At 37.2% G+C, this 27,936-nt stretch overlaps 2 protein-coding genes and 1 long non-coding RNA gene across 6 annotated transcripts; 1 reads left to right on the forward strand and 2 right to left on the reverse strand.

Annotated features, from left to right (window-relative positions):
* Positions 1–755: 755 nt before the first annotated feature.
* On the forward strand, positions 756–3,982 carry LOC121889812. Of its 2 annotated transcripts, none has more exons than XR_006093636.1 (4): positions 756–904; positions 2,375–2,485; positions 3,578–3,780; positions 3,891–3,982. It is a non-coding gene; the product is annotated as an uncharacterized LOC121889812 (long non-coding RNA). The 2 variants fall into 2 exon arrangements; XR_006093637.1 differs by having other exon boundaries at positions 3,617–3,780.
* On the reverse strand, positions 2,989–6,022 carry LOC121889723 (Fc receptor-like protein 5). Of its 2 annotated transcripts, none has more exons than XM_042401911.1 (5): positions 5,946–6,022; positions 5,060–5,365; positions 3,882–4,124; positions 3,592–3,735; positions 2,989–3,441 (listed from the first exon to the last, which is right to left on the reverse strand). In XM_042401911.1, exons 1-5 carry the CDS (start codon positions 5,974–5,976, stop codon positions 3,380–3,382), a joined length of 786 nt encoding a protein of 261 aa, XP_042257845.1. In that variant the 5' UTR covers positions 5,977–6,022; the 3' UTR covers positions 2,989–3,379. The 2 variants fall into 2 exon arrangements, with proteins under 2 accessions (XP_042257845.1, XP_042257844.1); XM_042401910.1 differs by having other exon boundaries at positions 2,989–3,444.
* Positions 6,023–8,680: 2,658 nt separating this feature from the next.
* LOC121889634 (butyrophilin-like protein 9) lies at positions 8,681–27,286 on the reverse strand. Of its 2 annotated transcripts, XM_042401753.1 has the most exons (10): positions 27,201–27,286; positions 26,839–26,916; positions 26,471–26,545; positions 23,118–23,206; positions 19,843–19,926; positions 15,367–15,720; positions 13,774–13,987; positions 12,488–12,552; positions 11,624–11,737; positions 8,681–10,002 (listed from the first exon to the last, which is right to left on the reverse strand). In XM_042401753.1, exons 5-10 carry the CDS (start codon positions 19,892–19,894, stop codon positions 9,296–9,298), a joined length of 1,506 nt encoding a protein of 501 aa, XP_042257687.1. In that variant the 5' UTR covers positions 19,895–19,926; positions 23,118–23,206; positions 26,471–26,545; positions 26,839–26,916; positions 27,201–27,286; the 3' UTR covers positions 8,681–9,295. The 2 variants fall into 2 exon arrangements, with proteins under 2 accessions (XP_042257687.1, XP_042257688.1); XM_042401754.1 differs by lacking the exons at positions 23,118–23,206; positions 26,471–26,545; positions 26,839–26,916; positions 27,201–27,286 and adding an exon at positions 20,008–20,061.
* Between the last annotated feature and the right edge of the window lie 650 nt (positions 27,287–27,936).

Below are 27,936 nucleotides of genomic sequence, written 5' to 3' on the forward strand. Positions count from 1 at the left end.
AGGCTCTGTCAGGTTGGGTTGGGACCGTCGGTGGACAGCCATTTTCAGGTCTCTCCAGAGATGTTCGATTGGGTTCAGGTCAGGGCTCTAGCTGGGCCGTTCAAGGACATTCACAGAGTTGTCCCTAAGCTACTCCTGTGTTGTCTTGGCTGTGTGCTTAGGGTCATTGTCCTGTTGGAAGGTGAACCTTCGGCCCACTCTGAGGTCATGAGCACTCTGGACCAGGTTTTCATTAAGGTTATCTATGTACTTTGCTCTGTCAGCTTTCCCTCAACCCTGACCAGTCCCCCAGCCCCTGTCACTGAAAAACACCCCACAGCATGATGCTGTCACCACCATGCGTCACTGTTAGGATGGTATTGAGCACGTGATGAGCAATGCCTAGTTTCCTCCAGACATGACACTTAGATGTCAGGTCTGAACAAACAGTTCAATCTCGGTGTCATCAGACCAGAGAATCTTGTTTCTCACAGTCTGAGAGTCCTTAAGGTTCTTATTTGCAAACTCTAAGCGGGCTTTCCTGTGTCTTTCACTGAGGAGAGGCTTCTGTCGGGCCACTCTGCCATAAAGCCCAGATTGGTGGAGTGTTGCAGTGATGGTTGTCCTTCTGCAAGTTTCTCCCATCTCCACACAGGATCTCTGGAGCTCAGCCAGAGTGACCATCAGGTTCTTGGTCACCTCTCTTACCAAGGCCCTTCTCCCCCAATTGCTCAGTTTGGCTGGGTGGCCAGCTCAAGGAAGCATCCTGGTTGTTCCAAACTTCCTCCATTTAACCCTCCTGTTGTCCTCGGGTCAACAGGAGGAGCCTCTGATGAGTAAATCAAATCCAGCTGAGAGTCATCTGAACGCTTCAATGGAAGAGATACAACTGAAGGAAATCTGACCTTTTGTACAAAGGAGTTAGGTTGGTAAATGCCACAAATTTGCTTAAATTTGATTGCTGACCTAGAAATAGTGCAGAATCTTAAATATTTCTTCTTCATTTTACATGAATTCTCAAACTTTCTAATGCAACCCAATACAACACCTCTGCCATGAATTCTTCTTTTACAAAGCTTATACATTTTCAGTTTTTGTTGACATTGTCAGAAAGGTGGAAATGGAATGATACTTATGTTTAGGGATCTTCTTATCACATACAGTAGAGCTTTTACCAAGTAGTTTTAATATATCCAAATTTTAAGTGATAAAAGAAGAAAAATGCTAAATGCAAGGCTCTGACAAATTACCTGTTCGCTGTTTAGGTTTGGGGATGGAGGATCTGGTAGTGTGTCTGGAGCTGTACACCTGATGTTCGCGTTGGAATCAGTAAACCAAACATGATGACGAATGATCAATTAAATTAAAATCAATTAAATTATAGTTTCTTATGTTTAAAATTTGGCCACTTCACCATCATGCCCCAGTTATGTTGCACTGCATTCTAGTAACACGTCAGTATATACCAGGAAAAACAGCGACAGTGATAGATTTGCAATAGATTTATTGCATATTTTTAGCCACAGAACACAACAAAGAACAATTTCACTCAGCAGCCAAACCACCAGAGTTTCAAATCACACTACAAAATATGCAAAATATAGTCATTCCTTACTCCGTCCCACATCAAAATCTTAAATTTCTAAAATTTACCAGAACAGATAGTGCTACTTATTTTGTATGTAGATAATGTTTCTAAGAATCTTTAGTCATTTTACATTATTTTCAGTTTAAATTGGACGTGTTTTTAGTACAAACGTTGGCCTATTTGTGGGTTTTTAAGTGGGACATCTCTTTGTTTCCACTTCTGAGAATTGAGACTCATCTAGTTTCAGCACAGATAATCTAACCACGATCTACCCACACAGAAAGCCTGAAAAGGCTGATTCAATAAATCTCTGGCACTAAATGCACTGTATTGTAACATTTATATGAGAATGTGAGAAAAGAATAAACTGCTAAAAGGCAATTTTACAGTAGTTATCTGTTTCTGTTAAAACGATGCCTTTCCAATTTAGTTTTGACCTTTTCAGATTAGTTCCACAATTGCACGTACTTTCATGTTTTGAGTAAATTCTCTTTCAGTCATTTCCTGCAAAGTTGACATTTTGTTGATTCGGGGTTTCCACTGGAAAGAGAGGAAATGTCAAAAGGAAAAAAAAAACAAAGAACAACAGTAGGCACCTGGACTAAAACTTCACACCTCAAACACTTTGCAAGATGAAAACAACTTTGACAACTGTGTATACCCCAAACCACGAACTGTCTCTAAAAACAAACACTCCTCTCACAACCCCTCCGTTTCCTTTTCGCACACAACAACAGCAGCAGCAGCAGCAGCAGATTGCAACCAGCTGATAACTCTTCCCCTCCCTCTCCCCTTCCAAACATGTAGAAGAACCTGTGGTGGTCGTTTTGGGCTACTGTATATACATGGAGGTGCAATATGGCAGACTCTGTGGAAGAGGACCCGCTCCCTATGTAGATATAAAGGGCTCATTCTAAGGTAACAAAAACACAACAGTTCTTAGTTTCAGGTGATTATGCACTAATTAAAATATACTTATGAATATTTATATTCCATTTTTGCCAATATTTTTGCCAATAGATCCTCCTAAATCTTACACACTGGTCCTTTACATGGCACAATCAAAAACTTTGGTTCAACAGCCAATCACAGATGTTTGTAAAGCAGAAAAAAACATGAGAAAGTTTACTTTTAGTCTCACATTATCGTTATTTATGCCTGAATTTATATCTTGTACTTGCATTGCTTAAATCAAAATTTTTTTTGGATGAAATAAGGTTGATGTTGCAGATCTAGCTTAGATTTTTTTTGAAAAAAGTGTTTTGTTTCTTGCTCCTTCAGTTGGATGTTGTTCTCTTCTCTGTGCAGAATGATGTATGTGCAGAGTTTGTTTTCACATTCATCTGCTGAAGGAGAAAAGTTTCTCTAGTTTGGAGCCAATCCTGGTCCAGTATGCAACTTATACAAGTGTGACGCGGGAACTTGAAGCCTCCAGTGCACAAACACTGAGAATGGACTTCAGCGATGCAGGAGATCTTGTGTCGCCAACTTTGAAAAAAAAAAATACTTTTATGTGTCTTAAAACATGTCTGGAGGGGGTCTTTAAAGATTGCAGGACACAACAAAATATGATTTATATTTAATCAGGATTCAGTGGTCAGTAGTTGTAAGGTGTTCAGCATGTCTAAGAGAACATAAGCATTTGTAAACTCTTTTTGGATGATCACTACAGTCTTGAACTGTTGAATCTGCTGCTGTCAAGTATCAAATATGGCAGATAATTAAACTCAATATTGCTGGTCAGATTGAATGTCCAGAACATCCTGCAGTGCAGCATCACATGATGCAGAACTGCTTTACCAGTTTGTAGGACTACACAACTATTTCCATAATGATGTCATTGCTTCCTCTTCTGTCTGGCTCCGGACGAGCTGCTGCTGTGAGCAGAAGGAGATAAACAACATCAGTGGCTACGTTTATATTAAAGTTATTATTAATCATCAGTAATAATCAGTGAAGGTTTTACTCAGATTAAGATGTTTCTTTTAAAACCATTTCAATCTGTTTCAGAGCAAAGTTCTTACCTCTGTTCCTGTCTCTGTACATGAGTCCCAATAAGATGGTGGACAGCAAGTAAGGTATTCCCACCCCCAGGTGACACACAAGTCTGGAGACAGAAACTGAACACGAAGCTGCATCCGGAGCTGGAGATGAAGGTGGAAGAGAAGCTGTGAAGAGAAATAAATTTAACGATGCGATAAAGAACTGTCCCAGTAAGTAAAATAAAGAAACTCTCGCATTTCATCATTGTTGTTCTCATATGTGCAGTATTTTTGCTAGCATTAGTCAGCTTTAAGGAAACCATTTATCTCACCTTCAACAGCCAGCCAGCTGCCTATTGATTCTACACCTGAAGAGGAGCTGCACATGTAGAGACCTTCATCAGTTTTGGAAACATGCTGGATAGTCATCTCTCCTGTTGAACTCTTTCCAATGGGGCGGCCATCTTTATAGAAGATAAACTTGGGGTTGGGGCTGCTCTCACCTTTGCAGCCCAGAATCACAGCAGCTCCCTCTGACACTGGCATAGCAGGACTCTCCAGGATCACAGTACGATCTTAAGAAAAGAACTTTGCAACTTAAAAATTGTGATTTTACATCAGAATCACATCCAACATACTACATATTTGTTATAATAGTTGGATTTACAGTCTAAAATAACTTCAAAACTAATAGCAGATAAAATGTGACATTCTATTTTTTCATCTTGAGATTTCAATCAAGGGTTCACTTACTTCAAATACAACATTCAATCTGAAACAAAACTCTTAAGTTTCAATAAGCATAAAAAATGATAAGCAACTTTAACGAAATCTGTACATTGTTTGGCTGTTGCCATTTGCCACCATTCAAATGTCGACTGCAACTTTCTAAAGCAGTAAATTATGTAGTTTTCAGTGCTCCAGAGCCGGAGGAAGCTTCCTGAAGCTGGCCAATCAGATCAGAGGAGGAGCTAAAACGGGCTGTTTCAGACAGAAGCTGAACTAAGGGGCTGCAAGTTTTTTGAACTGTAAATCATGCAAAGATATTCCAGTAGAGCCCCAGAATATAAATATAAATTAAATAAAATCTGTTTTTCCTGTTTTTTAGGCTTTATATCTTATATTACAGTTGTACATATTTTGTCACTAACATACATAACATTGGCATATATTTTCTTTCAGAACGAGAAATCAACTCCTGACCAAAACTATCTAATAAATTCCCCATAAGTGCTGATAGTGTGCAGGATTCCATTTATTGTTTTGTTTTAATCTCTTTCACTCTTGCATATTTTCTTTGAAACATAGCAGCAGTGTCACAAAGCTCCTGTCAGCTCCACAAATGTCCTTGTAAGATCTTGAAATGAAGCTTCTGATGAAGTTCAACTTTGTGATTTAAAACTTGTCAGACATGGATTCTGATGTAAAATTTGTAAATGCGGTTTTAAGTTGAACTCAAGCCAGCATGAAAGTAAACATCACCACTTGTTTTAAGTGTTGTGTGCAGTACCAGTGGTGGTGATGTTGACGCCGCTGCTCTGCTCCCCGTCTGGAGACTCACACCAGTAAACCCCGGTATCGGTTGGGTAGATGTTTCTGATGATGCAGATCGAGCCAGAGGAGGTGAAGCCCCAGCCGGAGGAGCAGGTTCTGACTCCGCCGTCCAGCGTTTTCCTCTTCACCTTCCAGCCGGTGGAGTTGAGCTGATCCTCGCAGCTCAGAGAGACGGTGTTGTACCTGAAGAACTGAGACCTGTCAGGGCTGACCTGCAGGTAGACTGCAGGGATGGAGGAGGAAGGGATAAAACTAAGGGAAACTGAAAGAAAAGGAGGGAAGGAGAAAAGAAGAGAAGACAAATAACAGGTGGAAAGAAGGAAAGAAAGAAGCAAACATAGAAGTGATGAGAATGGGCATTAGGGAGATGAAAATAAGGAAGAAAATAGTAAGAAAAGAAAGGAAGAAAGTAAAATAAGTAAGGAAAGAAGACAAAGATGAAAACAGGAAGAAGGCAGAGGAAATTCGAAATGTATAAAGGAGCACATAGAAAGCACAAAAAGCAAGAAAAGGGTGTGAAAAGAAAGAAAACAGGAGATATGAAAAGGAGAATGAAAAATGAGAAAAGGGTATGAGGAATGCGAGAATTAAAAGGAATAAGGAAAGAAATAAAGAATTGAGCAAAGGGGAAAAAGGAGAGAAAGAGATGAGGGGTAGAAAAATAGCACGGGATGCAAGAACGAATCAACAAAGAGAAGAAATAAAGCGAAAAGATGATTATTTAATTCAAAAAGACACTAAAATATCTGTCAGCAGTATGTGGAGAGAATCCGACAAGTTTAAATAGAACTTCATTGCACACTAGTGAGATTTATTAAAGTAATGTCAGAGTTTGTACTCACACATCATCAAGCAGAACGGTGTTAACTGCATCCTGTCCCACCGCTATCTGGTGGACAGACAGACTGTTTGATCTGCGCACTTCCTCTCTGAAGAACTACACCCGCAGATACTCTCTCTCTCTCTGTTAGGTGTCATGGTAGCTGCTGGTGTGATTTCCTTCAGAATTTAGCAGCAAAACAAAAACCCTCCAGCGTAATAAGGCAATTTCATAGTTACTTATCAATACACAGTTAAAATGTGCCAAAAGTTGGGTGAGCTTTCCTCTGGAAGCCCAGTATTCATGTTAAATCATGTTTTGGCCTATAAAGAGGTCCTAAAGTGGGTATTAGGCTGTGCTATCATAAATCAACTGGGCCTCAAGGTAGTTGACACCATCTTCTAGCTCTGACCTAACTTATCTTTTAGCTGCCTTTAAATCCTACTCTCACCCAGCAAAGAGCAGATGATACAGTGTTTCTGCTCAGGCTAAACTGCCATGGCTGCCCCAACTGGCTTGATAGGAAGTATTATCTTAATGCCACGGCCTGCTCAGTAGTCCAGCCGTCATCTCCATTACTTATCTAGCTTGACAATTTCTTACAAATAATTATATCAGAAAACGTTTTCTAACCTAGCATCCTTAAATCCTATCCTCACCCGAGCAAAGAGCAGACTCGGCATCAAGGCAGACCCAGCCTTACATCTACATTGTATTGCTCAGGCTAAACTACGATGGTTGACGCAGCTGGTTTGACAGGCAGTATCATTAGAATTAGAGCTGCAATGATTAGTTGATTATAATTAGTTGTTTTGAGTCATTTTTTAAGGAAAAAATTCAAATTCTCTGATTTCAGCTTCTTAAATGTGAATATTTTTCATTACTTTATTCTTCTATGACAGTAAACTGAATGTCTTTGGGTTGTGGACTGTTTTGGACAAAACAAGATATTTGAAGACGTCACCTTGGGCTCTAATTAACTAATTGATTGATTGGGAAAATACTCAACCTAATATTAATGCCATGGCCTGCTCAGCAGTCCAGCCGCCATCCTGACTTATCTAGCTCCAATAGTCTTACTAAGAGTTATATAACGAAACTTTCTCTGACCTAGCACACCTCTAAAGAGCCCTATCCTCACCCAAGCAAAGAGCAGATACTTGGCCTACAATTTCACTTAGGTTAATGGCCCAACTGGCTGTAAAGACAACTTCATCTGAATACCATGACCTGCTCAGTTGTCCAACATATATAGCTGGTTCCACTAGTCTTACCAATAACCACTAATCAACAAATAAGCAACCGCTCTTGGATTTTTGGGTTAGGGTTAACCCCAACCCCAAACCCTAACCCTAACCCCAAACATAAAACCAGCACTAACAAGGTTAAGTTTTTTGCCACTTGGGGGCAGCACAATAAGCTGTAGTCATATCACTGACATAATATCACCTTATAAAGTTGTTATTGTGAACGTGTTAGCAAACAGTCACTCATTTACACATCTAGTTGACATGGAGCAACACTCATTTGGAGTCGTGTTTCTGTCCACCTGGTGAATGTAACTCCAATATTCTCCTTTAGCTCTGTTTTTACTCTCTACCAACTCCTGAGGGAAATATCTGGCTCTTTAGCTGCTAAATGATCCACCGTGTTCACCAGCTAGTCTACAGCTAACTGTGTCTGTTTGTTGTTTGGTGCTGAGCAGGTAGTGTACAGTGGCTTTTTAGAGCTTTTTCTCTGAAGACAACTGCCTGCTGTGGCCCAAAAAAAAGCTATGACAGTGCTGAGAGTGAACCAAAACAGTTAAGTTGGGGGCCATAAAACCAAAACAATGAGCTGAAAGATGCTAAAAGATTGTGTAGAATTGAGAGGAACAGATAATTCTTCGTGGGATCATCATGCGTGACACCTTTCACATTACACTGAGTCATTTCCTGTATTGATGATATAATAATATTGATCAGTCCAGCTTTAAAGACAAAACCACGTAGTAAGTGACCAAAAGTGCTGCAGTTCCTTTTAACAATAACCAAAGATGCATTTGAACATCTTGCATTGTGTCATTTTATCCCAAATTACACCAAATGATAAAACAACATTGAAGCAGAAACTGCCAAATGAAATTTTAAAATATGATTTTTACTGATCAAAATCTCACGTTTCAATTCTGAAAATTTTTTCTTTTGGTCTTAGATTTTACTTCAACCTCATCAAAAACTATCAGAAAAGTTTTGAAAAGCTGACTACTGGTGGATGAAAACCTTCACCTAAGATCCAACACAAAAGCTAACAAAGAGTGCATTGTCATATTTAATCCACTAGGGGGTAGTCTTTATCTTTTTTGGGTCAAAGAGCTTTATTTCAACAGTGTGAAGTGGATATACAAAAGGACAGCTTTAAAAAAAAAACAAATTAAAAAATGTTTCTATTTACAGAGTTTGTACAAATATTAGTATATAAGTATATATAAGTATATAACATTTTCATTGAACATTTTCAGTAACACAAAAGGACTTTTCACATCACCCGTTTCTTTTCCTGGTGTGCAACCACCAAGAATTTATAGTGTATAGTCATTTTCATAGAAATATGCTCTGAATAAACCAATGGTAATAATGCTTTAATAAATAATAATAATAATAGTAATAATAATAATAAAGTATGCAGATATTGATTCAATGTTTTTTTTGTTTTACACATTCTTTCAGGTCGTTATCAGTAAATCCTTTTGTGCACAGACAATGTTCTTTTACATCATTTGTGAAAAACACTGGCAAAATTGTTGCATCTCAAGTATTTACAATTGTTTCGTTGCATATTTAAGACAATACCAGTTATTTCAATAAAAGAAGAGTGAAAGTACAAGAGGGCCAGTTTTTCCAGTGAAAAGGCAGTAGATAGTAAAATGAAATGTCCCCTTTTATGTGTTTTTGTTCTTTCAGTAATATGTTTTTTTAATTACATGCAAATAATTACACTTAAATAAAAACCCACACTGTTTGATTGACAGGTAATATCTCTGAGGTGCAGAACGGAAACATCAAAGCAGTGAATACAAGGTTAGTAGTTCACAGAGTTGTTAACATTAAAGGAATATTTTATTTTTTAAATACACTTATTTGTTACTTTTTTAGAGTTAGATGAGAAGATCAATATCACTCTCGTGTCTGCACGGTAAGTGAAAGCTAGAGCCAGCAGCCGGTTAGCTTATGACAGGGATGACAAAATAGAGCTTATACTCTCAATAACAACAATGTTTTAACATAAATTCACCCAAATTACGTAAAATCATATATCTCACACACTGCTAGTGGTATCTAGCCATGCTGATCGTTTTGCTCGTATTTGCCATGGTCGCTGGAATTCCAACTTTCACACTTCGTGATTTGCTTTGGGCTCTTTTTCTTCCGACACCAACAGCTCCATTTCTTCCGTCACATGTTCCAGGAGAGAGAAGCGGTTACTGTAGGAATGTCTGCGCTGAGTCTTGGGAATGTTTGGACGGGGCTGAACACAAGAGTCACTGTTTGAACGATCGACAGCACCTGGCATTTCCTTTGACGTGCTGGCTGAAGAGGAACTGAACAATGTATAGTTCATATTAGCTGGACAGCTGTTCTTGCGATACTTTCTTTGAATCGGACGGCCATGTGCTGGGATGCTGTCTTGCCTTGAGATGTCACGTTTAGCTCCCTTGCTCTGAGGTAAGTTGACAGAAGGAGGGTTGCTGTCGGTTGAGGCCGTTGGTTTCGGATTGTGGTCGGTGGGTAAGTTTATGGCTTTAGGGCTGAGGTCAGATGGTGGGCTGAAGGCTTTTGGTTCCAGGGAGGATTTGGAAGGACTGCAGAAAATCGTTGGCTGGGTGTGCTGGCATACGACGGTACTTAACCTAGATTTGCGGTCGTTCTGTAGTTTGAGGATGATCTTGTCTTTCTCACAAAGCTTCGATTTGAGGTCAGCCACCTCCCTTCTCAGCTGGTCCTCTATGTCTTTCTGCTTCGGGAGCAACTGACTTTCGGCATCACTCATTGTACTTTCATCTGATGCCTGCCTGGCCACTGGCAGTTTTCGTCCCTCTGCTGTGTGAATAATAATAAAAAAAATCACCCTTAGTACTCACATTAATCTTTTGACAAAGGATAAGTCCAGTTTATTACAACTTAGATCTCATTTTCTTAGGTTTAGCCACAGGTTCTGTCAGTTGTGATAACATTGTAATCACCAAGTTGATCACTGGGAAGAAAATATTAAGATCGGACAAGAAACAATCAGAAGATCAGTTACTTTAAACAAACAGGTCAGACAAACTTATTTGGAGGAGAAAACAAAGACGAACACTAAAAGTATCTCTCAATCGATCACAGTTTGCAGATGACTTCCTGCTTCAACTTTGTCCTAACCTACTTGCCATAGTTGTGCCCACACAGTTTTCCTGTGCAATAAAGGATTTTCACCAACATTTCAGGTGCACTCACTCTCTTTTTTTCAGCAATAAAAAAACACAACGACTGCACTGGTGTATGAGTGTTGCTTCAGGTACGAACGAGAAGATAAAATTCACTGCTTCAGTACAGATTCTTGAGTTTGAAGGATTTTCAGATGCCAAAACACTGCACAGTAGTTCATACTTTGAGACAGGATTTTTCAACTCTGGAACGTTATTGTGGTAGCAATTAATTTATCCCTTCTGGGCATCACAAATATTGTGTTCCCATCACAAAGTCATCCACTAGGAATGTGCATCTGTGTATATTTTATTTGCGAACACAGGTGCCTTATCACAAAGCTGCATTCTTTTCTTGCAGCGACTTGTTACCAACTGGTCTGGTTACCATCTGTCTGCTTGTGTTTTCTCTCTGTCTGACTTTGTTGTAGCAACACCGCTGTGCTCCCAAATCTCAACAATCACACTAATGAGAACAATTTGATCATGACTAATAAAAATCATGGCCAAAACAAAGACAATAAGACCAAAATTGTAAATTGTAATAATAATGATAATAATAATAATAATAATAATAATAATAATAATAATAATAATAATAATAATAATAATAATAAGTAATTATCCTTTATTTTTGTCACCATGAATTCTCAAATAAAATAGAAATGGAATGAATGGAGAACAGTTTGCAGATCAGCTCCTCTTAGCCGTGTTAATTTACTGCTGATGTCAAACTAAACACTTCCTGTGTTTCTTTTTTGAGTTTGAGTACAAAACACCAGCAGCTTAACAGAATAGAGTAGCGAGGAGAATGAATCATTAGATTAACAAACATGACCCACGTGAAGCACGTGATTGAGGAAGCTTCTTTGTAATACTTATCTGAAATTTGCGTCACTGAACACAGAGGTTGAAGTCATGTGTGTTCAGTCATTCAGTATTTCTGCTAATATTTACACACAGCATCTAAAGTTTGGTTAAAGCCTGCTGGTAAGAGGAGATTAGGAATTAATTATATTATGTTTAGAAACCCAACAGCTGTGCTTCATACTTTATTTATGTCTTTCAGTGACTGATGTTTCCTTGAGAGGAGCTGATCTGGCGTTTAGTGGCTCATAAACTTCTACAAGAGAAAGATCACTCCACTAGTCAATGTATAACCAGACATGCACTAGATTTGCAGTTTTACCACTTATGTAATTGACAAATGAGTTTCTTTGACAAACACTGTATTGTCTTTAGTGTTGGTGACTCACCAGATTTGCGACATCTCCTCCATATAAAAACAGCTATTCCACAACCTAATAGAGGTAAAATGGATGCTCCGACAGCGACGACAGTGATCAGAGTGAAGGACCTCAGGCAGCCAGCTGAAGGACAATTAACACGATGCTGATGTAAGTAAATAATCTGACATTTTATAAATACTATGTTCACCATAAAGACATGACTAATATGTTATTGGGTGAGAGCATGTATTTATCTATCACACATATACAAATCATTGCTCCCTAAATCTAAGAGAGTTGGTCAAATGCTGTAAGTGAAATTTGATGAATTTCAAAGAGATGGCTTCATACAGTAATACAGGGCAATGAGTCAAAATGTTTGACAGTCAAATATGAAAATTATATCTTAGCAAGAAAAATCTCAGTATGTTAAAGTTACTGAAATAAGATGAAAATACTCCAAAAGTATTAAAAAGTGCACTAATAACCAATATGTTTTGCCTAAATAATGTCTTAACGGTAATAAATGATGACATGTCAATTTAAAAAATTAGGTTTAGTATAAAATAGGCTTCTTCTCTATTATCAGCTTTTTATCTCGCCAGCCACAACACAGCTATCAAGAAATATTACTTATAGGACAAATACGATGATCTCTGTAAAGACAGCTGCCAGCAACTGTCCCATAATTAAAGAAATAAAAAATAAAATGGTGCTACAACAAATTATATTTTTTAAATCCACTTACATACAGTAGTTATAGTAAATATTGCCCGAACCCTACAGTGAAACAACAAAAAGCAATGGCAGCTGCATGTTCAAAGTGTAAATGTGAATGTAGGGTTTTGGTAATCCAGCTGTTACAGGTGTGTTGTTAAAGCTTCAGTATACCTGGTATGGAAATCACTGTGTCCCTGGTCTGGCTGATATTTGGCTGGTGAACTCTGCAGGTGACCCTGTGATCAAAAGACAAGAGATTAGAGTTTTAAGTTTAGTTTATAAATCATACATGCAGCGATTTATTATGGAAAAAAAAAAAAGTCACTCTGACCGCACACATGATTCAATCCACATATTAAACTGCAGTCCTTCCTTTGGAAAAAATGATCTGCACACATGGTCTAATGTGTTTAATATTCCAGTATATTTGATATAAGCACAAGAGAACCTACATCATCACTGACTACGTTTACATGCACAAAATATTCCGTTTTTTGCCCTTTTTCCAAATAGGAGAGTATTCCTACTAAGCTGTTTACATTGCTTATGAAAACAAATATTCCATTAATATTCCTCTTTACATGCAGCTGTGCTTACTCTGATCAAAATAGGATTTTTTCAAAGTTTTCCACCAGTGGCATACTTGTTCTACTGTGTGAACACAGCCTCCCTCTTTCCTCCCACTCAACCACCTTCTTGAAAAAGGTTGACGTTGTGATAATTGCAGAACCTGTTGATATCCAAGTCTTTCAATATGTTTAAAAATAGGTGTGTTTCTCCTTCTGACCAGAAATGTGGGCTTTTCTTTCAGGCATGCATCTCAACCCCAGCCTTGCAAACTGTTGGCTAGTTGGTTTGTTTACAACTCACAGAGCTGACTGTAAACAGGCTGTGTGTCTCAAACTGCGGTAAAAACCCCAACTGAGACACGTATTCTGAACGTGCTGTATACATGTCCAAAGAATGCTCCTACAACCCGAATAATATCAGCATATCCCACGTCTTAATCAGAAAATGCTTCATTTGGAATATCCAAAGGGAACGCACTGTTTACATGACCCGTACCAAATTAGGATTTGTTTCATATTTGGAATAACAGTGGAATATAAGTGTGCATGTAAACATAGTCAGTGATGCTTCATCACACTGATGATGTAAGGTCTGTTTTTTGACCTGCACTTTTCCATCTTTGAATGTCCCTTATGGTTGAAAATGATTCTTTTTTGATCCTTTTTTGGACACTTAAATTTGTGTTTTAAAATTGTGAGTCAAATAAATGACTACTTAACTTTCAAAATGAATCCAAACAAGACTACGAGTCTACAGCCATTGGCAGTAGATTGCAGTGGATTGAGCGAATGTGTAGGGCTTTTGTTTTGACCAAATGACAGCTGCTTGATGACAGCTCTAGATAAAAAAATCAGGAGATCAAAGTTTTGAGTGAATTGAGTTTGAACCTGTTGGTAGCAGTCTGCAGCGTCACCCTCCTTCTCACAGTGTAACATCCACTGGTGTTTTGATCTCTTTTGGGGTCTTCAGCGCTGATGTTGTTTCCCTGATCGTCCAGAAACGTTATCTCTGGCTCCGGCTGCCAGCAGTTCGCCTCACACTGCAGAGTCACTTCTCCGCTCTCAGCTGAAACAATTGAGAGTTTCGGCTCGGAAGCAGCACCTTTAAAATCAATAATTACACAAGGTGTGATCTTTGAATTCCATCCAACATTCGTGTCAGTCTTAATGACTGTTCCATTAAACGGGTCGTACTATCTGTATGCTGTGGGATGTAAAATCATCAGAGTTCAACATATGGTGAAATCACAAAACTTCAAAGAATTTTCCATTAATAACATGAGTGGAAACAGGCTTCAAGGAAACCACACCTACTATGTTGGCAAAGTGACACATTCCTCTGGGTGAGGTTACAGAGAGTTGCTTAACTAAAGAGCCAATTGGGGTTAAAAACACAATATGAAAGTTTACTTGCTGATCAAATCTTTGATGCTCCATGTAGGTCATGACTGTGATCCCCAACCCATATCTTGTAATTCGATAATCATAGCCAGTGTTTTGATGGAGGTTCTTCAATGTATAAACAGTATAAAATGCATCTTTGATTGTATTTTTTGTCCAATTAACAGTCCAAAGCCCAATGATATTCAATTAAAAACAATATAAGACTGAGAAAATCAGCAAATTCTCACAATTGAGAAGATGGAACCAGAGAAGAACCCAGTGTTGAGTCTTTTATCAGGCTTCTACACAGTGTAATATTTTGTCTTTGCTTGTTGTTACTGGTGCACGCAACAGAATTGTAAGCTTGATGATCACATGTTTCTTACCTAAACAACAACAAATTCTTCTCCTAACACCTTCATCTGGTCATGTTAATCTGTTCCAATCAAAACTCTGGGACGAATTCGACAGAGCTACGGTTTTCCATATTTTTGTTACTGTCAACAAATCTCATATGCAGAGCCAAATCAAAAATAAATCTATCTGACTATTGTGTGTGTATCCAAAGGCCGATATATTGTTTCCTCTGTGCTGTAAAACTACGTTGTTGTCCAAAAAAACTATGCTTTACACAGAACTGTGACTTTTCAGACTGAAAACATGATCACTGTTATTAGTCTTTGGAGCCGTTTCTAAACAAACTAATGTGACCAAACTCGTCATGATGAAGCAACATGTCACCCAGTGCTGTGGCTCATTTTTAAGAGCTTTTGGAAAACAATGGAGGTCTACAGCACAGAGAAATACGATGTGTCAGGCTTTGGATACACACACAATACTTGGTTTTGGACGGGTATTACAAACTAGCTTAGGCTATAAATGCTGTGGTATGTGCTACTGGTTCATGCTATATACTTTCATTTACCTATACAAACAAACATTTAATTAAGGAATTGAGCTGAATTGGAGTAATCGTTCAGGCCTGTGCAGCACTCGTAAATGGACACTACTCCATGTATAAGACAGGCAGGTTTAAGGTGGTTTAACTATGACGCAACAACGAAACCTTTACTGTATTTAAATTAACTTAGGACGTACCCACAACAAGCTCCAGCGTTGTAATGTCCCGGGTGTTAGGGTTATTCCACAGCCTCATGCATTGGTATTTTCCTGTGTCGGACAACTGCACATTGGAGATCCTTAATGAAATGTTTCCATTTTTCAGTTCTTTGGTGATGAGGCTCGTCCTGTACTCGAAGGCAGGATTCTTCATCTCGTACGTTTCGCAGCCGTCTCGGTACAGGAAGATGACATTTGACTCCAGGCCCTCCTTGGACCACTCGACTGTTGGAAAGTCATCATTGGCATTGATGTCGAAGCCGCAGGGCAAGATGACATCTCCTCCAGCAAAGGCCAGGACCGTCTCTGTTGGACCATTAACCAAGGATTCACCTGGAGACAGACATTAAACATTAGGTATTGTGTTATACTCTGTGTTGTTTCTAACACAAAGCGAGACAAGGTGGACAAAATATTGGATACACCTTTCAGTGTTGACGTTATACAACCACCCCCGTTTTCTCTTGTTCCATTTCCAATTTTTGTGTCTCAACTTCTGGTTGATATTGCTTGCTATAGTAAAAAGTCTGGGTCCTGATCAGTTCACACAGCCTACTATACATTTCTCAAAGTTAGGAACACATGTCCATATATTTTAGGTCATATAAAGTGAAATGATCTCAACCACCTCAGATATTGGATTAAAGAGACAACCTTTAGCCTCTTTTAAACAGAGATCCCTCAATATTGCCGTAAAGAAGACCCCTTGTTATGCTGGCTTTTACTTTGTTACACTGAACCAAACAAAGCCGGCATAATGCCACCCGCGTGTGTGATTTTAGATAGCATGCCGGTGATCTGGAATCAGAGGCATGATGTGTAACACAACAGCGTTGGCGTTTGGAGTGTGTTGTCTCACCATGCCGGCTCACCCTTTTACACAAACGCTGAACGGCAATGTGATTACCTCCGCTATCGGCTTAATGGTGGAACAACAATGCCCCCTCTTCCGTGTTCGTACGTTTTATACAGAAAGGTGAGGCAGAATGACGGTGCAACATTCCCACCTTGAACAGGCTGTTTAAAAGGGGCTTTTGGCCTCAAAGTTACATACTGCATTAACTAGCTCACAACTTGCTTACTTTTAGTTGCTATAGCTGTGAAAAACTTCAAGAGATCTGATGCTAATGTATCAATACGATGATGGAGGTTACTTTATATCATATAATGTTATATTAAAACATCTTTTAACCTAACTATGTAACATAATGTATATTTTATTGATAATATAAGTTGGAATAATCAGTTACACAGTAAAAAAAGCCCAAGTCGCAAAAAACTGGACTGTGTGTAATAGTGTAACTAACCTAATGAATTTCCACTTTGCACTCGGTTTTGCAGCACATTTTGAACGGCTACACTCAGACATTACATTTACATTTTTCATTTAGCAGACGCTTTTATCCAAAGCGACGTACATATGAGACTGATACAACACAAGCAGGGATCTAGTCAGGAGACAACAACACCAGTAAGTGCCATAAAGCTTAAGTTTGGGCCCGATAGGACGTAGATGCCAACAGGCAGCACAACGAGGCAATGATTAGAGTGCATAGAAGCAGGTTTTTTTTTTTGCTTGTTTTTTGTTTTTTCTCTCTGTACAGTTCATCAAGTGCAGAGGTGTTCACGAAAGAGCTTGGTCTTTAGTCTTTTCTTAAAGATTGAGAGGGACTCTGCAGATCAAACAGAGTTTGGTAACTCATTCCACCACCAGGGAACTGCAGAGGAGAAGAGTCTAACTAGTGACTTACGGCCCTGTTGTAGTGGTGGTACCAGGCGTAGACATCTGTTCTGCTATCATATTGTTAATAAAATACAAATACCAACACATTCTGACCAGTCACCATGACTATTATAACAGGAACAGCTGATTCAGCAAAAATTGAACATTAAGGTAGGATTGCTGCAGGGCTGCATTCGTTTTAGCTACTTGTAGCTAATAAACTGGGTGTAAATCTTAGGAATAATGAGGCAAAGATGTACTATACATAAAAATACCATTATATACCCCCACTGCACAGGAAAGATCTCAAGACTCAAATTTCTCCTGTCTGTAAATATTGAAATGGCGCCACAATCCCAGTGCCTCCTATGTTGTGGCCGAAGATTGTACTGCAGCTCATTTTAATCTGGCTGTTGAAATGGCACAATGCTGAGTGTATTTTCAGCTCCTTAAGCATTTTAAAATTATTTAAATGAAACCATTTTTGGTTGAACTGGTCACAACTCAAAGATTATGCAAAATGTGTAGTGGCCAAATATGCTCTGAAACTGTGCACAGGAAAGAAATCTTGCATCATACTATAACTGTTATTTTTCATGTTACATATCATTAATAGTTATGAATTAGTGCTGTGAATTATAAGTGATATACACAAACCCACACAGGAAAACACATCTCCTTATTAAACTCCTCCTGGGGGCGAATTACACAATTCACTTCCTTTGTTCTTTCTCAACTCTTAACTGGACTGACAGGAGCCTGCAGCATAATTAATTGTTTGTATTATATTGCACGAATGTGTGGGCGAGTCTGAAACTTTCAACTGTGAAAAATTGGAAGTGCTGTTAGTGACTCAAGCTTTTCTTCAGTCAAAACACCACCATTCATGAGTGTGAGACTCCCCGTAACGGTGTCGATACTCATGTAAATACAACCAACCACACTTTTTCAAGAAAACAGGTTCGTCAGGAAGGAAAAAGGAATTTCATCAGCCTGTGCAACAGTAGGCTGAGAGTCAGCAGTTTCTCATATTTTACAAGTCAAGCATGTCAAAAAATTTCCACTTCGCCAGTGTTATAGCTGCTTTACAGTGTTTTAATGGAGAACTACTGGATTGTTAACTAGTGGTAACTCCTCTTCCACCACCTTCCTCCAATACTCACAGTTCAGCTGTTACACTAATTTTACTTTCTATTTATTGAACCTTGATTTAACCAGGAGAGTCTCATTGGGATTAAGAATCTCTTTTTCAGGGGAGACCTGAAATCTTTAGATTTTCGACATTTGTGACATTTAGGTCTAAGAAATTATAGCAGACATTTTTCTTTCTCTATTTTCTGGATTTTTATAGACAAAGCAGTTAATTGAGAAAATAATCTGCAGATTAATCAATAAAGAAAATAATTGTTAGTTACAGCCCTACATATGGCGCTAAAACAATGCTGGTATCTGCTGGTGAAATAGGAGTGATAAACTGTTCATAAGTCACACACAGCATCTGCAGAGCTGATAAGCAGCATCATGTGTCAATAAAAATCAATATTCCTCTGATAAGTGGCACAAGCCAGTATAATCAACAGTAACATACACTAGACGAGAGAACATAAATGGCATAACATCAGTCACGTTTCCATCTCAAACTACTTTACTAGTGGCACTTAAAGTCACTGTCAATGGATAACATATCAGATAATGAGGTAAACGAGGCCACACTTTGTAAATGTTTGATGTAAAATGTATATGTGGCCTTTAACCATCAACACCTAACAGCACCATACTGTACATGGACCTCAATACAAAACTGAAAAATACTATAAGATCTCAGGAGATATGTATCAAGTATAATCATAATATACAAGTATAAATATACTAAAAACTAAATCTATATATGCATCAATGCATGTCAGTATGTCTCATTCAGGTCATGAATAGTCTAAGATGCATATAATGTTTGTGGCTTTTATCTATCAACAGTTATTTTTCTCTTCCTGTTACAACCTTCAGAAAAACAAAAAAAACATTGACAACATGGTATTAAATTAAAGCCCGGTCCTCAATTCTTATCAAATATGAATCTGGGACTTTTTTGGAACTTTTTTTGGGTCAAAAATCAAGATAAAGGAAAACAAAGTACTATAGATTTTTGTTTTCCACCTCATTAAGTTGACAATATTCACAGAGGCAGAATAGTAGCAGTACTACTTTAGTATTAGCAGGGTATTAGTAATAGTACCAATAAAGAGATCGTAGGGATTGTGATATATTGTTAGTACGTTATACTCTGGCACAGTTTTCTTTTTGTGAACTCCACATCAGCAGAGATTAAAACATCTTTGGTATTCAAGAAAAAAAAAACCCAAAACACTTTTCAAAACCAAAATAAATACTCGTTTGTTTCTGAAAACACGTGCGGCTTCTTTATCAGCTTGATAATATTTGAATTACTCTGATAATTTATCATCATTTATCAAAGTGTGACGCAGTGTTTTATTGTCTGACTTTGTGACCGTGTGCTCGAGTGCAGGAAATGATGTCATGTCCTACTTATGGTATTTATAACTTACTGTATTTTGCAATAACAGGCTGGTTAAAATACGCAGAAATTTGCTCTAAAATCGAGGCACCGAGTAACTTTAAATAAACCCGCAGAAAGAGAGACAGAAATTTAAAATGTTTTAAATCTGTTTTTTAAAAAAAAGGTTTCCTGCAACTGTCTTACAAACTTCACATACCTGTACAGCAAGACAGCAAGGCGGCACCGAAGACAAGACGATGATGGAACATCACTTGAAAATGTAAGTTTAGGATTTTTCCTGCTGAAAAACAAACAAAAATAAAACAAACCAACAAAGAAAAAAAGTTTTCAGATAAACCCCAGCACGTCTCTGTAGACTCACGCGGCTGTTAAAACTCGCTCAGCAGAGTCTCACTCAGACTGAACTTCATTCATTTCTCAACTTTCGATTTGACAACATGGTGCTGCGTTCAGGAACACCTGTAAAAACTCATATTTTTCTTCTTCCTACCTCAGCGCGCTGACGTATCTTCATTCAAAATGACAAACACTGTAGCTGAACACATATAGAACAATCAATATGTATGTATGTATGTATATATACAGTGTAATATTATAAAATTGAACAGTGCCACTATCACCCTGAATGCAGTTGAAGGTTTTGCAGCTTTTATTGGAGCAAAATCTTTAACTCAGTTGCCTTTACATTTTATAAAACAGCATAATGAGGCAAAAATATACTCAGTAAGAGTTGACTGTGTCGTTCTTAATCAACAGAAACAAAGATTTTGGACAAATTAACTCCTCAGTAATGTATCCTGATATATTAAATAAACGTAAATTAAGCATACCACAAATAAGATGATTATAACCACAATAAACATTCACATGTTTATTTGTGATGTTGTAAACTAAATGTCAGGAACCAAAGTCTGGGACTGGAAAATGTTATGTTTTTATTGTGTGTGTGTGTGTGTGTGTGTGTGTGTGTGTGTGTGTGTGTGTGTGTGTGACACAGTGTTTTCTTTGGAAGTGTGCAGTTTCCCACTTTCTGCTATTGACTTTAACATAACAAGAAGTCTTAGACAAATATGGTAGTGTCGGAGGTGCGCAGAGCAGAAGTCTCAGGCAGCTGTTGCAGACATAACATAAAGCAGACAAAACGTGACGAGTTTTGCAATAGAAAAAGAGAGCAATGTTGTTATGCAGAGCAGAGAATCAGTCTGCGACACAAGGGCTGATTTCCTGTGAGTGATAAAATCTGCTCCATCAACTGTGAACATCGCCCGCATCACGCAACTGCTGATGACCAGCTGAGAAATACATTCCCAGCACTTTCTTAAGCCATTTATGACTCCAGTCGCATTTATTACAATAAATATGCCTCCATGACCACGTTTATTGCAACTTCTGAAATTTGAATTATTACCTTTTTTTTTTTTTTAAAAATTTACTATTATTATTATTGTTTTAATCAGAATTGGTTGTTTGATACCTTCATACAGTAGTCAATGCAGCAACAATCATAACATACTGTCATCATAGCTATTCATTAATTTTTTGTTTTTTTATATTAATTATTAATATTTGAGGTAATTATTAGATATTATAGATTATTCTAGTTGCTTCATTAAGACGTTAAGACTTAAGACATTTTATTTTATGTAGTTTTGTGAGAGTTGGATATGTGCAGTGGTAGAAAAAGTATTCAGATCCTTTACTTCAGTAAAAGTACCATTAAAGGAATTTAAAAATACTCCATAACAAGTAAAAGTCCTGCATGAAAAATTCTACTACAGTAAAAGTACATAAGTATTATGAGCTTGATGTAGTTAAAGTATTGCAGTAAAAGTACATAAGTATTATGAGCTTGATGTAGTTAAAGTATTGCAGTAAAAGTACATAAGTATTATGAGCTTGATGTAGTTAAAGTATTGCAGTAAAAGTAGTGGTTTGGTCCCTCTGACTGATATATTATTATATATGACATCATTAGATTATTAATAGTGAAGCATCAGTGTTAGAGCAGCATGTTACTGTTGTAGCTGCTGGAGGTGGAGCTAGTTTACACTACTTTATATACAGTTAGCTAGTTTAGTCCAGTGGTTCCCAACCTAGGGGTCGGGTCCCTCCAAAGGGTCAGCAGATAAATCTGAGGGGTGGTGAGATGATTAATGGGAGAGGAAAGAAGAAAAAACAAAGTTCTGATACACAAATCTGTTTTCAGTTTTTGGACTTTTTCTCTAATCTTTGATTTTTGGTGAAATATTGGATCATTTGAACATTTATTGAAATGAAAGCATGTGAGAAGTTTAGAGGGAAAAATCACTATTTGGTGGAGCTGTTAACAACTCATAGACATGTGAAATGTGACCCCGACTACACACTGCTTTTTGTAAGACGTCAAAAGCCAAAAAGGTTGGAAACCACTGGTTTCATCTTTAACAATGTGTTGTATTTTAAAAGCTTGTTATATTATCCATTGTGTCAAATCTTCATCTGAAAAGTAACTAAAGCTGTCAAATAAATGTAGTGGAGTAGAAAGTACAATATTTCCCTCTGAAATGTAGAAAGTAGCATCACATGGAAACACTCAAGTAAAGTACAAGTACCTCAAAATTGTCCTTATGTACAATACTTGAATAAATGTACTTAGTTACTTTCCACCACTGACTATCAGGTCATACAGGGAGGTAAGCAGGTGGAAGACCAGCATGACTTTCTACGACTTGTGCTTTAAAATTCAGTCGACTTACTCAAAAGTTCCACCTAGTGGCCAAAGCTGTGCAGCACATTCACAAACACTAAAACTCCATTAAATACTGTACTAGGGATGTGCAGAGAGGCCAATATTTGTATTTGTCTGTGTATTTGTTGTGGCAGCAAGATTAATTGTATTTTTTATTTGTATTTGAATAAAAGTGTAAATAGATGAAAAAATCCTGGTTTTGCTTTTATTACATTCGTAATTTTAGGATATTAAAGTGTTAAAATATATGTTCTTCAATAAACTATTTTACCCGAGTCACCCAGACCAAGGACAACTGCGCTGACCACTCAGTCAGAAGGGCTCAGCTCCACCAGACACTCAGACCTGCAGCTATTTATACATCCAGAGTGGAGCAGAGGAGAGAGACGGAGACTGTGATGTAACCTGGTCGCTACGCTACGAGTCCTGATCTGCGTGCTGTTATTTGACATGTTTCTGTTTTTTTCCCCCAGAAAAAATATTTGTATGAAACACATTTTTGTAAAAACCTACTATCTGTGCTTTTCCAAATACTGTATTTGGATTCGGCTCCACCCTTAGTCACAACCAAGTGGGCATTAATACTTTTCTAAAGATAAGGTTGAGCCTGGAGCTTTGCACTGACTGTTTTTTTAGATAAAGACTGAAAAATTCCCTTTTTCACATATTCACAGTTAAAGGAGCATATGAAGGTGTAACATGGGAAGTTTGCTGCTGGAGGCCAGAAATACCTTCAGTCTTACCTGGATGGGTGAATAAAGAATCTTCCGCTCTGTGAAACGTGGATCTTTAGGGTTCTGGGTCACTGTGGAGCTGGATAATCCTGATTCTGCTTTGGAAACAAATGGAATTCGTGTTTCATTTGTGTTGGAAAACAACATTTTAATACACAATCCAAAAGGCAAATTGCAATGAAATTATCTGAAGTTCATTATTGCAAGTGTGATCCTTGTGATTTAACCATCTTGACCTTTCTTCTAGACAAATATCTTCATGTCAAAATCTTTTATTCTCTATTTATTTGTTCTATCCAGCACTTTCATGTTATTAGATGTACTAAAAGTTTGAAGCCTTTTGGGAATTCTGGCAGAGTCAGAATTGTTTTTCTAACCTTTTCTAAGCAAATATCATGTCAGCATCTGTTTCATTGTACTCATACAATCTTGTTTTGGCTTTTATCAAGGTATAATTTGTGTTTTTCTCTTTACAATCTTGGGCTGGTTTCACTCTATAGATCTAACACATGCAAGCTGAGATAATTTCTTCTCTTAACTCAAAAAAGCATCTCTGCAATGAGCATATTTCTGAGAGTCCATTTTCAGAAGAACTAAAAAAATGGACCCAATAACGTGTGCTAAGTTTTAACATCTTTGCTCAGCTTCATTAAAAATTAGACAAACTTTCAGGTTTTCTGCCTCACCTCTGACGACTAGAGCTTGTTGCAAAACCTTTACAGATTTACAGACACTTTGATAAAATAATGTAATTTATGTTAAAATACAACTATAACACTAGCTATTATTTATCAAGGAATTCAGTTGCAGTTTTTTTTATTTCTTTTTGGTTAAACAACTTGTGACTTTATTGCAGAAACCGAATAAACAACATAGAACAACATATTGCAAGGAGGGTTCACGGTTCAACCAGGTTCACTGTCATCACCCATCAGCCAGTCAAGGAACCTGCAAAAGAGCTGCAGAGTGGCCTTAAACCTATTTTGTTTGCTTTGTGATGATGTGAAACTATCATGCTGTTAATCAACCACAGTGAGTCTATTTAAAACAGCTCTCTTCATGTGAACAGCGTTCTCAGACGTGTGAACAGATATAGCAAATAGGTGGTTTCTCTGTTCCACTATAATAAAATTAAACACTGATGCTGTAAATTAAGTTAATCTAAAACTGACTCAACATATCATCTAACTGAACTGAAGGAAAAAATCAGGACTAATGAGTGTACATGAACTTTGCTGCATTTAACCATATTTTATATCTAATATACAAAATCTACAATTCTTTGTTTCAAATCCAGTTTAAACCTCTTGAAAGTACATGTGTCTGTGGCCATTTCATTCAGTTTTAATGGACATTTATTGCTTTGTTACAGAAAAAACAGAATACAAATGTAAAAGGTTTGATGTAGGATGATAGTAGAGTATATGTTTGTCTTGTTTGCAATTTGTAATTAAAGTAAAATTTCAAAAAGTAAAAACTTCAAAAATTGACAAATACAAGTTCATAAATTGTCATTTCTTCTGTTAGTACAGCGCAACTTCAGGTCCTCTTCTGCTTCTGCAAGACAGAAAATACAATATCTGTCGTAAAATATTCTAAACTCAGTGCTCACTTACTCAGCTCTTCCCTGAGCTTTTGGCCATAAGCCAGGCCTTCTTCAGTGGGTGGAACATGCTCAGGTTTCATCACATGACACAAGTACACAATTTAGGCCACGTGAAGACATCTGAGCAAGTCTCATTCGCTGCAGAAGATCATGAAATATGCTTTAAAAATGTAAGTAAATGAACTTTGAGTTTTGAATATTTTACCACAGCTTGTGTTTCCAAGGTTAAGTGTGAATCTCCAAGTTTGAGGACAAAGACTATGAAAATATGCAAGTTGCATGTTCACTAGTGTAACTCGTTTAAAGGGAAAGATCGAACCTGGACCTTTGTACTGAGTCTTTAATTCCCTGATGAACTTTTGATGGACACCACTTGCATTCACAGTTAGAGGAGCGTATGAAGGTGTAACATGGGAAGTTTGAGATCCCTTCTAAAGAGTAATCAGTAAAATAAAGACAAAGTTGCTGCTGGAGTCCAGAAATACCTTCAGTCTTACCTTGATGGGTGAATAAAGAATCTCCTGCTCCGTTAAACTTTGATCTGTGGGGTTCTGGGTCACTGTGGATCTGGATAATCCTGATTCTGCTTTGGAAACAAATGTAATTTGTGTTTCATTTGTGTTGGAAAACAACATGTTAAGACACAATCCAAAAGACAAATGTCAATGAAATTATCTGAACTAAATCATGATTGCCACAGTAATCTTTTATGATTCGACCATCTTGACCTTTCTTCTAGACAAATATCTTCATGTTAAAATCTTTTTTTTTTTTTATTTACTTGTTCTATCCAGCACTTTCATGTTATTAGATGCACTAAAACTTTGAAGCCTTTTGGGAATTCTGGCAGAGTCAGTAACATTCATACAATCTTGTTTTGGCTTTTATCAAGGTATAATTTGTGTTTTTCTCTTGACAATCTTGGGCTGGTTTCACTCTATAGATTTACAACATGCAAGCTGAGATAATTTCTTCTCTTAACTTATCAAAAGAAGCACCAAACTTACAACCATGTGCATGTGAGAAGAACACAGGCCTCATACATTTCTCTGCTATTTGCAAGGTGCGAACATTGAATACAAATGTGTGATCTATGTGTAAGCAGAGCTCGCAAAACACTTTTGTGAGACGGGCCTTGAACAGCATCATGTCATTATCACGTTAACCAAAATACAGGTAGAAACGCTGTGCACAGTTTGTTAAGTGTGACTTGTCTTGTGCTGTCACACAACAGTGTGAAACTAAACTGTTAGTATGGAAATATGAAATATGAATGTATGTTGCAAATCAATATGGCAAAACAAATTCTTGAAAAGTTGCCCTGACAGAGTTAATGCTCTTATTTAGTACAATATGTCCTAGGTTTTTAAATGTCTTTTACAATACTGAAAATATTTTGGATTAACTGTAAATGATCATTACTGTCATAACTGACAGTTAGAGTCACTTTAGGGTCAAATAACCCACAAAGGAAGTGTATATGTGGACCTTTGTAGTCACATATGGGACGTATCAAATGAAGACATAATGTTGAAATGTCTGTAGTTGTGCTAAAATAAATGAATTTGGGGATTTTAAAGATTTTGCAAACATACAGACCAGCTTGGAGAGCTTGTGGAGTCTCATCTAAATTCAAGGCAGAGTAAACGGGTTGAAGTGAAGATTCATGAGAAACATCAGTGAGACAAACACAAAGATCATCTTAAAGTAGCACATTATAAATATTTCTGCTGGCAGGATGAGGGGACCTTTCTACCTTTTTGTGTCTGTGGTTTTCTTCTGTGGTTTGTGTCCCGGCTCAGACTATCAGCAGCGCCTGCAGTGTCTGAAGCTAAACAACACGTATGACACTCTGAGGTGTTGCAAAAATAATTCACACATTCAGCACGTCTCAACCTTTACTGGTAGCAACACCTCAACTGTCACTTTCAACATGAAGAATAGTGAAACTAAACAACTCTTCTCATTATTTCAACATTCTGGTTTTACTCGATTTAAGATGCTGAAAGTAGAACTTGTCTCTAAAAATGAAGAATATATATGTGCATATAAAATTCCCCAAATCCTCCAGAATATAAACGCACATCAAGTTAATGTAAAATTTAAATAGAAAGTCAAGTAAACCTTTGTCTCGTCTCTGTTTAATGGTCATGACTGTATATGTTACACCGCTTCGATCATCTGCAGTGTCGTCTCCAAAGACTGAAACATAAAAGAAAATGTTAAGTAAACTTCATTTAAATTATTATACACTCAAGCAGAAGTTTGGCATTTCGACAGGTACACAGCTGTAGATAAATATAGAACATTAACTTCCTCAAAATCAAGTTTAATAATAACATTTAATTTACTGAAGCTTAAAAAAAATTCTTTTCAAAAAAGTTGTATATATTTCTGTTTAGTCTAAAAAATTATAAATCAGAATAGTATTTTTTTGGTACTAATGGAGCAATCTGGAGTACAGTGACAATAATTACCATCCTCACCTATGTGATTGTGCTCACTCGAGCCTGATGATGTCTTTGAGGAAAAGCAGAACATCGCTGGAAGATAGAAAAAGAAAAATAAAGACAAAAGGAAATTAAAGTCTGTTATTTAAAAAAAAACATACTGTGTAGTCTTTCCTGCACGCTGCACAAATGAGTACAATTGTGTCAACTTTATACAAATGTAAAAACAATAAATAAATAAACACAAATATACGTTAAAACTAAAAAAGTACATTTTTCATTAGTGGATGCATTTTACCATCCTCAGGTTGTTGTACGGCTAAATACTGTTGAATTTTCCAAAATATAGTAAAACTGTACTACATGGAGAAAGACAAACATGATATTCTCAAAGTTTGTAGGTTAATGAATTGTACACTATTATATGAAATACATGTTTAACCCTCATAGTATTTTTTTTTTTTTAATCTGATGGCTTGTGGCTCTTTTGAGGGAAATTTTTTGGTATACAGGCAATTATGCTTTTTACAGCAGCATTAAGGTAAAGGAAGTTTATTTGTATTGTTCAGTTCAAAGTGCTTTACATAGAACATTAAAGGCATCGAGACACAATATAAAAGCAACACAAGGCAATGTGAAAAGACATTTAAATACAATTAAAAAGTGTTAAATTTGGAAATAAAAAAGAAGCTCAAATAGAATAAGACAGATTAACAGGAAGATAAAAGTTACAGTGCAGCGTAAGATATTAACCCTCAAATTTGGTTTAATA

The sequence above is a fragment of the Thunnus maccoyii genome, chromosome 22 (genome assembly GCF_910596095.1).
Source record: "Thunnus maccoyii chromosome 22, fThuMac1.1, whole genome shotgun sequence".
Taxonomy (NCBI): Eukaryota; Metazoa; Chordata; class Actinopteri; order Scombriformes; family Scombridae; genus Thunnus; species Thunnus maccoyii.